The 11,078-nt window shown below is 42.7% G+C and overlaps 1 protein-coding gene and 1 long non-coding RNA gene across 2 annotated transcripts in view; one reads left to right on the top strand and one right to left on the bottom strand.

Annotated features, from left to right (window-relative positions):
* LOC138948206 (uncharacterized) overlaps window positions 1-10,996 on the bottom strand; it is an 11,790-nt gene extending 794 nt beyond the window's left edge. Inside the window, exons 1-5 of the mRNA XM_070319706.1 lie at window positions 10,198-10,996; window positions 2,353-2,763; window positions 1,446-1,613; window positions 831-949; window positions 298-390 (exon numbers count right to left, since the gene is read on the bottom strand). Of these exons, the coding sequence (XP_070175807.1) occupies window positions 298-390; window positions 831-949; window positions 1,446-1,613; window positions 2,353-2,590 (618 nt within the window). The 5' untranslated portion in view covers window positions 2,591-2,763; window positions 10,198-10,996. The remainder of the gene's footprint in view (window positions 1-297; window positions 391-830; window positions 950-1,445; window positions 1,614-2,352; window positions 2,764-10,197) is intronic.
* On the top strand, window positions 5,183-7,946 carry LOC138948203 (uncharacterized). The gene is made up of 2 exons (XR_011449926.1): window positions 5,183-5,743; window positions 5,926-7,946. It is a non-coding gene; the product is annotated as an uncharacterized lncRNA (long non-coding RNA).
* Window positions 10,997-11,078: the final 82 nt, after the last annotated feature.

Here is an 11,078-nt window from a genome sequence, read left to right as displayed (position 1 = left end):
CCCACCAACCAGCCGATTAATAAGCAAACACAAATTATGTTTCTATTATAGATGTTATATGTCTGTCTGCCTGCCTGCCTGCCTGCCTGTCTGCCTGTCTGTCTGTCTGCCTGTCTGTCTCTGAACTTTCATTATAAAATGGTAATAGTCTCTGCCTGTCTCTCTGTCTCCTAACTATTTGTTACTTTTGAATAAAGACATTAAATGTGTTGTGGTATCAGGAATCTCTTCCTGTGTGAAATATCGACGGTGGGTCAGTTGGTGTTGATAATCAAATAGGACAATAATGTAACTCACCTTAGACGAATCGATTTCTTCTTCTTCTTGTGGATCTTCCAAGTCAATTTTCATGACATTTTGACCCACTATACTGGGCGGGGCTTGCGACCACTGTGGAAAAAGAAAGAATCAGAAATTAAACTAATGAATGAGTGATAATCGGCTAACGAGACGAGAACGAAATATACAAGCACGCACGCTCGCAAAGAGAGAGAGAGAGAGAGAGAGAGAGAGAGAGAGAGAGAGAGAGAGAGAGAGAGAGAGAGAGAGGGAGACAGAGACAGAGACAGAGACTGAGAGAAACAGAGAGAGAGAGAAGCAGAGAGAGAGAGGAATAGAGAGGGGGGGGAGAGACAGAGAGAGAAGGGGGGGATGGTAAAGAGAGATAGAGAGTGGGACACACACACACACACACACGCTCACACACACACACACACACACACACACACACACACACACCACCACCACCACCACCACCCACAACAAGACACACACAGAAAGAGACATAGAGATAGGCAGCAACGCAGCCAGAGACAGCAATACAATGTTACCGCTGTATAAGGCAGCTTGTCACCGGCCGGGTAGTCCATCATGATGGTCTGAATCATGGCCTTGACCTTTGTAGGTTGTTTGGCCGCTCGCTCAGGCTGTTTGATGGGACTGAAGCTCACTATGGAGTACAACGTAGATCAGTCGATCGATCGATCAATCAATCAATCAATCAATCAATCAATCAATCAATCAATCAATCAATCAATCAATCAATCAATCAATCAATCATCCATCCACCCATCAATACGCTCATCCACAAATCCACCCATCAATCCATCCAAGCATCCCGCGTCCATCCACCCATTCATCCATCCATTAACCCATCCATTCCTTTCGAGCAATCACAGATATAAAAGGGCAAAGTCTGTCCGAGTACATCATCGACTGTTATCTTTGGTGTCAGAACTTTAAGTTACCTTGCGCGAGTCATTTTTCCAGTAAGCACGCACACACACACACACACACGCACGCACGCACGCACGCATGCACGCACGCACTGACTCACCTGAACCACGCACGCACGCGCGCACACGTACACATACACTCACTTCCTCAGTCTCTCTCTTTCTCTCTCTCTCTCACACACACACCGTGGCACACACACACTGACTCACCTGTAATAATGACAGTGCCAGAGGGTTCAATACGCCCGGTGTTGGGCTTGAAGGTCAACAATCCCGGGTGCGTGACCTTGACCTTGAAAAAGACCGGACTTGATTTGTGGTCGTTGACGATATGAAACGCCGTTGGATTTAGTTTGCTCTCATGGCTGCTACATGGCACTGAAACAAGTTTTAAAAACAATAAACGGGGGGAAAAGTTTTGTAATGAAGGCTATCTCAGACTGAATGAATCTTAAAGGCCCACTTCGCCTCGCTGTTGTAGCCCTGGTCAGGCCGCCACACGGGAATAGACCTTCCCTCCATTTGAACACACACCAAACATCAACAGTCCGGGTGCTCTGTGTACGCAGTGGAGATATTTGTGAGAATTGTTTTTGTGTGAAAGGTACTGATGTTTTTTTTGGAAAGTATTTCATACAAAAAGTCCATTCTCACCACAGCAAAGAGTCAGGGTGGTGATATTTGGTATGTGACCAAATGGAGGGAAGGTCTTATCCCATGTAACAGACTGGCCAGGTGTGCCTGACACAGCGAGGAGAACTGTGTTCAACAGGCGGAGTGGGCCAGCTAATGAGAACTGATTCTCAAAGTGTTAAAACCAATCGAAGACAGCTAGCTTCTTGGCTGTCCTCCTAGCTGCTACTGAAAGAGTAAAATAATTTTTTAAAGTGAAATTACAATGACGTTGTTGACGACGTTAAATATTGGTCTTGCGTTGCGAAAGTCAAATACTGCGGGATTTCGTGGATTTTGATTTTGGCAAAACAGAGTGCATGAAACCGCTTCATTTTCATAGATGTGTTGTGGATGTTTGCATTTTATGTGCGTGCGTGCGTTCTGTTCATGAAATGAAAAAGGTTGATTATCGATCTATTATTATACGCCACTCCAAACTCACCAGTAACAGTCAAAGTGCTAGGCACAGAAATGGAAGGCTTGCCGGCAGACAGAATCTCATCAGAGAAGTGTAGGACACTAGAATCAACATCTATCGTCATCTCTGATTGTTCCGTATCACGTTTTGAAGGACCGGAACCGTCTTCTTCACCAGCGCCGTCATCACTGTCGTCTGCTCGCGCTTCCTCAAACCACATGGGAGCCGATTTGGAATTTGGAACACTTGCACTGTTACCCATGGTCGATAACAGTTTCTCGCTGCGTCCTGCTTCACTGGTTCAATAGTTTGTGTGTGTGCAGAACAAATTGAAAGTTTTTTCAAGATCTTCGCTGAGGCAACAACACAATTTGATGTCCGGTTACACTGAAGATGATGATGCCTCTGACTGTTGGTCCAAGTAGGTACGGGTAACTTTCCTCGGGAACAAACAGTTGAAAGTTAGTCAGAACGTGCACCACACAGTAACAGCATCATATATTTAAACATTCTTCCTGCCACACATTATAACTCTGATAAACTCTCAAACATAAAACCTACCTTTTTCATGTACCTAAAATAGAAATTAAGATTCTTTTTAAGTGTTAGTCCAAACAAAAATATAAGTTAGTTTAGGGTAACCCGATTGACCCTTCTTTTTTTTCCGCCGACCCTAAACTTTTTTTTCATATCACAAAATAAAAAAAATTAAAAAAAACAACCCCTGACACATTTTGTGAACCATACCGAAAAAAAAATAAAATCCCGACCTACCGACCCTATTTTTTGTGGTCATGTGACCCTAAACCAACATATATTTGTGTTTGGCCTTAACAAGACTGTACGCACCAACGTGGTTAAAACATGGCCTTAACAAGACTGTACGCACCAACGTGGTTAAAACATGTCCTTAACAAGACTGTACGTACCAACGTGGTTGAAACATGGCCTTAACAAGACTGTACGCACCAACGTGGTTAAAACATGTCCTTAACAAGACTGTACGCACCAACGTGGTTAAAACATGGCCTTAACAAGACTGTACGTACCAACGTGGTTGAAACATGGCCTTAACAAGACTGTACGCACCAACGTGGTTAAAACATGTCCTTAACAAGACTGTACGTACCAACGTGGTTAAAACATGTCCTTAACAAGACTGTACGCACCAACGTGGTTGAAACATGTCCTTAACAAGACTGTACGTACCAACGTGGTGGAAACATGGCCTTAACAAGACTGTACGCACCAACGTGGTTGAAACATGTCCTTAACAAGACTGTACGCACCAACGTGGTTAAAACATGGCCTTAACAAGACTGTACGTACCAACGTGGTTGAAACATGGCCTTAACAAGACTGTACGCACCAACGTGGTTGAAACATGGCCTTGACAAGACTGTACGTACCAACGTGGTTGAAACATGTCCTTAACAAGACTGTACGTACCAACGTGGTTGAAACATGTCCTTAACAAGACTGTACGTACCAACGTGGTTGAAACATGTCCTTAACAAGACTGTACGTACCAACGTGGTTGAAACATGGCCTTAACAAGACTGTACGCACCAACGTGGTTGAAACATGTCCTTAACAAGACTGTACGTACCAACGTGGTTGAAACATGTCCTTAACAAGACTGTACGCACCAACGTGGTTGAAACATGTCCTTAACAAGACTGTACGTACCAACGTGGTTAAAACATGTCCTTAACAAGACTGTGGGTACCAACGTGGTTGAAACATGGCCTTAACAAGACTGTACGTACCAACGTGGTTAAAACATGTCCTTAACAAGACTGTACGCACCAACGTGGTTGAAACATGTCCTTAACAAGACTGTACGCACCAACGTGGTTGAAACATGTCCTTAACAAGACTGTACGTACCAACGTGGTTGAAACATGTCCTTAACAAGACTGTACGTACCAACGTGGTTGAAACATGGCCTTAACAAGACTGTACGTACCAACGTGGTTGAAACATGTCCTTAACAAGACTGTAGAAGAAGAAGAAGAAGAAGAAGAAGAAGAAGAAGAACCCAGCAGGAACACCATGACAACACAAGCTGATTACCTCTCAGTATGGCTGCCTGAATGGCGGGGCAAAAACGGTCATACACGTAAAAATCCACTCGTGCTGAAAACATGTGAACGTGGGAGTTTCAGCCCATGAACAAAGAAGAAGGTGTGTGTGCAAGTGGAGGTGTGGTTTTTAAAAAAGGAGGAATTACTTTCAATCACTTTTAATTTCCTCAGTGTAAAGGACGAACAAAGTTTGATTGGTGTTCATTCCATATATCATGAATCAAAATTCCCTGTAGCCTTCAAAATCCCACAGACATACTTATATCACTAGCACTGTTCACTGTGTTTGCCTGAAGCACTGAGATTGAAGACACTGGGAATGTTGTTGTTTAATGCCCTCACGGTTAAATCATTAAGGGCATCAAGTTAAGGGCATCAAGTTAGGGGCATCAAGTTAGGGGCATCAAGTTAAGGGCATCAAGTTAGGGGCATCAAGTTAGGGGCATCAAGTTAAGGGCATCAAGTTAGGGGCATCAAGTTAGGGGCATCAAGTTAGGGGCATCAAGTTAGGGGCATCAAGTTAGGGGCATCAAGTTAGGGGCATCAAGTTAGGGGCATCAAGTTAAGGGCATCAAGTTAGGGGCATCAAGTTAGGGGCATCAAGTTAGGGGCATCAAGTTAGGGGCATCAAGTTAAGGGCATCAAGTTAGGGGCATCAAGTTAGGGGCATCAAGTTAGGGGCATTAGACACTGATAATACCGGACCAGTTGAGTTAAATCGCCCCGATACTAACCACACAGTCTCTGATAATACCGGACCAGTTCAGTTAAATCGCCCCGATACTAACCACACAGTCTCTGATAATACCGGACCAGTTCAGTTAAAGCGCCCGATACTAACCACACAGTCTCTGATAATACCGGACCAGTTCAGTTAAAGGACCAGACCACGCTGTTTTAGCGTCAAAAACGCTTCGAATCGTGTTCCTGTGCGACCGAACACTTCCCGATGTTTGCAGTTAGTTAGAAAACCACTTTCTTACCGTCTTCAACAATGTTTGGTTTACTTCGGAATCTTCTAAGGCCGTAATCCGACGAATTTTGTGACCGAAGCGACGGATTTCTTCTCCAAAACGACCCGCCATTGTGCCGCGTGATCTTCGCGAGACTGGCTTATGAATAAATTATCCGTGACGTCACACCGTGTGGGGATGGTTGTTTACCAACATGACAACAAGCGTAACTGCAGACGAAATTGAACCGTACATGTTCGAACTACCGGTTTCTCTCCTCGAATCAAGCATGAAAGATGAGGGTGGAGGCCACTTCCAGCAGTAGTGAAACAGTGACGATGAAAATTGCGACACTGTTTGTCTCAGCGATCAAAGGTAAACACGCCCGCTCTCTGTGCTGAACTTATCGTCTGCTTTCGAGTCTGTGCTATTTTTTCACTCTCGCCTTGTCAACGCACTCGCGAATAAGTGGGATATTGTTTAAGTGTTCATGCATTGCATTCACGAGTAAAAGAACAACAGCTCATCGCAGTTTTAACTGTTCTTGATTATTTCAGAGACTGGTGTCAGAGTGGCCACTGTACCTGTTGTATTGTGTGGGAGGGGCAGATTTGAGAGAGAGAGGAAGCTAGCCTGAGGTACATTGTAGAATGAAAACTTGCAGGGGAGCAAGAATGCATCACCAGCCACGAAGGTGTACATACAACTTTTTTTGAGGTGCCTATATTTGTTTGATTGTTAAATGTATGTATTTGTTGTTGTTTTTAAAGGCTATCAAGAAAACTGTTGTCATTTAAATTTGTAACACTCAGTCACATATAGTTTCACACACACACACACAAGATTAACTCACTTGCATGCCCACAGAAGAAGTTTGCTCTTCACATTGTTCTGTTGTTGTTTTTATAATGTAATCATTGTAACATCAACACTCAGTAATAACCAATATTACAACACAATCACTTTTTCATCAGAACTCACTCACATACTACATGACTTTGTATTAAACCCTGGTTTATGGACACTTGCATTTGTACTTTGCATGGGAAAGCAGCCTGTAGCAGTCAAAGTCTGGGCACTGTTGCATTGTAGTCTTGCTGTGTATGCAGAGCTTTGTTGTAGCTGCCATAGACCAGTGTTGCCATAGGCCAGTGTTAGGATCACCACCCCCTCAAACAGCTCGTTCAGTTAACCTGATGCCTGTTTTAGACAGAAAAAAAAGTTACCACAATCAGCAGAACTTTCACCGGAGAAAGGGCATCATTCTTTCATACTTTCTTTCTCATAGCTTTTTTTTGGTTTTTATAATCTCTTCATTACACTAAATAACATCCATCTTAAGACCTATTTTGAGCCTTAATTTAAGTTGACTAGTAATGATATTAATCATAATGTATTTATTTTTATAATGTACAAACTAGAGTATGTATGTGGATATGTGTGTGATGGTGCTGGTATGGATATGTGTGGTTTGGGTTATGTGTGTACTGATGTGTACATTTTATGTGTTTTGTATGTTTTACGAGTGCGATTTTATGTGATGTTATTCTGTACACCAGCCAAAACAAAATGTCTGGTATATTAGATAATAAACGCACCTTTAAATTTATTAGCGACTACACCCCGTCACCCTCCAGTCCCCCTCCCCCCCATTACACCCTACACTTTTAACATTGTATAAAAAAATCATGCCCCAATATAGGTCCCTAGTTACCTGGGAGGACGTTAAGCTCCATAATCAACATCAACAACGTATTGAATTGAATTGAAAAGCTGGGGTTAGGAGGTCTAACTTCTTGAATTAAAGTTGTTTTTTTTCTCAGGTGCATGTAGTTTTTTATTTGCTTGAAATCATGGTGTATTCTGGTTGTAAGAGAAGAGTCAATTTCCTTGTAAGCCTGCAAAATTAAAATTTGTCATTTTTGAAGTAGCCTACATTTTTGTAAGAGTCCAAAATAGTCCAGGATAAGGAGGAAAAACATAGGGTGGGTCAGGAAATCTGAAACATTGCATAGTTTTGTTTTGCCTATGTAGACACAAAAAGTACTTAGAGCACTTTTTCCCCCCCAAGAGAGCATAGCTTAGTTTTAATTATTTTAATGCCACTGTTAGCAAGAGGAGTACTACAGACAGCAATCAAACAGTGGGTTTTTTCTGTAGACATTGTTATTTCTGTTTAGGTGTTTCAGTAGTTTTCTATGCGGATAAATCATGCTGCATGATCACTAGAAACAATCCAGCTCTGTAGCATGCAAGTTTTTTAAAGGTTTTTTTCCCCATGTTACTCTGAGAGAAAAAAAACAACCCACAGAGATAAAGTTGAACTGGCAGTTTGACTGAAGCAGTGGTAATAACACAGAGTGCTCTTCCTACAATCAATTTTTTTATGTGGATGATGATGTCCACACATGTACTTGGTTGTATTATTTTGCTAGACTATGTGTTTCTGTTAGATATATCTGCTCACATGATTGTTGTTCATAATTTGACATTACATTTACTGCTGATCAAAATGTATTGTTGGAATAGGTCTGCTTAATATTCTGACTGCAGTTTTGTAATAAAATCAAATAACACAGATGTTTTAAGTATCAAAGTGCTTTTCACACACACACACACACACACACACACACACACACACACACACACACACACACACACACACACACACACACTCACTCACACACTATGAGTATGACTGCAAACATGAATTTGTACTTGTATTAATTATAATTACTGTATTACAGAACCTGATCTGAAAAAAGGACAACAGCAAATTATTCATGCAAGCTTGCTGTATTAACGATTTCTTTATCTATTTAATACAACACTGAATTAGATAACAACTATAACAACGTGTGTGTGTTTGTGTGAATGTCTATGTGTATATGGACGGACACTGATTAAACCTGAGACTCATCGATTACCCAGGTGAGTGTAAAAGAGGGAGAGAGAGAGGGAACTTTAAGGTGGGTGCATGGGGACGGACATATAGTAACAGATATATATGTTTTAATCTGTAATCTTAACACATGTGCTTAAAATTAGGAACAGATGCCATTCCACTACAAATACTGTCAGTCTGACAAAAACGCCCAGTGACACTGAACCCCTATCCCTTACAGAACACATTCAGTATACATGTACTCACTTCCTTTCGTCTGCGTTTAGTGAAAGCAGATCGTTCTGATGACATTGGTATCCGGTTTCTGACCTCCTGTGAGTGGTCAACAATTGTCGGAACTGGAACTGCGTTAGGCAACAGCTGTTTTGTGTGTGCCAGGTTTTCTTGCCGGCTTAACTGCGTTCGCATTGGAAGAAAGTGTCGCGAAACACACAACATCGTGTTGGCCGTTTCCAGTTAATCAGTCTTGCTGCAGAAGTTGTAAGCCCATCGGAAAAAGGTGACAACTGATGCCTGAACCTTTTTTCTATACTTCATAGCTATCAGCAGCCGTGCGCATTCCTTCGGCGTGCTGTTGATGCTCGATTTAGGCAAACGCCCACTTGAGCGTAAGCTGTAACTTTCGGTTTCCAAACACTAAGTGACGTCACAGCCGGTTCTCGTCTACTGGCGGCCATTTCGAAGTCTCGTTTAGCAGACGAATTTGGCGGAACGTTTTTAATTAAATCACAATGATTAAGCTACGAATCGGTGAATTTCTTTACATTTTTGGAATCTTTAGGTGCATTTCTCTAACCTTCAGTCATCGGTTAGTGGTTCTAATAACCTTTAAAACAGCGTGGTCTGGTCCTTTAAAGCGCCCGATACTAACCACACAGTCTCTGATAATACCGGACCAGTTCCAGGGGCGGACGAGGGGGGGGTTTCTGGGGTTTCCGGAAACCCCCCCCCCAGCCAAAACATAAAAATATTTTTGTGTGTTTTTTTGGGTTGAGTTTCAATTTTGTGGGTATTAATCAGTGACAAAATCTGCTGCCTGGAACTGGTAATGATCATCCTCAGAATGCACCAGCTTGCACCATTTTGCATCCTTTTTTTCAAAATTTTCCGGGGGGGCATGCCCCCGGACCCCCCTAGCAAGCTAGGCGCTTCGCGCCGTCGGCTCGGCGCTTCGCGCCTTCACACCCATATCTTCACAATATACTTTTGGAAACCCCCCCCATAAAATGAACTGATCCGCCCCTGAGTTCAGTTAAAGCGCCCGATACTAACCACACAGTCTCTGATAATACCGGACCAGTTCAGTTAAAGCGCCCGATACTAACCACACAGTCTCTGATAATACCGGACCAGTTCAGTTAAAGCGCCCGATACTAACCACACAGTCTCTGATAATACCGGACCAGTTCAGTTAAAGCGCCCGATACTAACCACACAGTCTCTGGAGCGACTAAGCTTGCACATTAAAGTGATTGCAAGTTAAAATGGTCTTGAAATCCTAGCGCCATGCTAATCGTAATATTACTGCGCACACAGCGGGTCCACTTAAAACCACGATCTGTCACACAATACAACACCGACTGAATGATAAACACACACAGTGTGTGTCTGAGGCTACAGGCTACAGGCTACAGGCTACAGGCGCACATTCTGTGCGGAATTTCGGGTAGCCTATTAACACAACAGCCGAACTTAGGTATTGATTTTAAAAGGTACATATCTTTTTTAAAAGATACTGCATTGAATTGAATTGAATTGAAATTTATTTTTCGAGGGTGACAGAATAAGCATTGAGTCAGTGAGGCAATCCCTGCAGCATTGGTTACACTTGACTTACTTAACAAAATACATCAATGAACACATACATGCAAACAAATCGTCAGTAACCACATCAGTGGCACTTTTTAACCCCGCAGTGACCTACCTCACAGACAAAAATACAGTACAAGCCTTTCCTGCTTTCGGGGATCTCGGTCTCTTTCCACCAGGTATACTGACTCGCTGTTGTACACTGAGCTTTAAAACGGGAATGATTAGTGACTTTGCAAACGAATGAAATAACCGAACTCCAACTCTACTGCTGAACGCACGCTACTAACCCTACTCTATTCAAAAACACTCTAACACAGTGACGGTTCCAATGCATGGTCGATGGATAGGACCGATGTGTTGTCTATTGTGTGTGTAGTGGTTCCTGTAGCTGTGCGTAGAGAGACGAACCTTTGAGCACGTGTTATGAACGATTTGTTGACAATGTTGCTTTGGAGATCAAGGGAGGTAGTCAGGAAGCAATCGTTTGAGTTGCTGAAGCTTCAATTCTCTCCCTTGTTAGAGCTGTGTGAAATACAGTTTAACAGGTTCTAATGGACCAAACAGGCTGACTTTATCCGCTGTGCAGTTTGAGTTGGGGGTTGTAATTGTGTCACCACACACCACAAATACCTTGCAATACGTAAATGAGCGCTTTGTTATAAATATTCAAATTTGAAACGGCTGTGTTTGGGCGATGTTTTGAGACAGATTGTAATTGTTCTTCACTGTCTGTCGTCTTCCGCCGCTGTCTTAAGTTTTGATTTCCATCTTAATTTTCAGCCTTACAAGAGCTGGTATTTCAGACGCTGAACGCCGGGCTGGAAGAACAGGGTTGAACTGGCCCAAACCGCTAGCTACTGAGATTGGTTTGAGGCACACACACATACACACGCACACCGTGACTGGTCAAAACAATACAGCAAGTACTGCAACACACACACACACACACACACACAACCCTCCTACACTGGTCAAAACAATACAGCAAGTACT

Source organism: Littorina saxatilis, linkage group LG15 (assembly GCF_037325665.1).
Source record: "Littorina saxatilis isolate snail1 linkage group LG15, US_GU_Lsax_2.0, whole genome shotgun sequence".
Classification (NCBI taxonomy): Eukaryota; Metazoa; Mollusca; class Gastropoda; order Littorinimorpha; family Littorinidae; genus Littorina; species Littorina saxatilis.
Note: the sequence above shows the minus strand (reverse complement) of the source record. Positions and strands in the feature narration are given on the sequence as shown.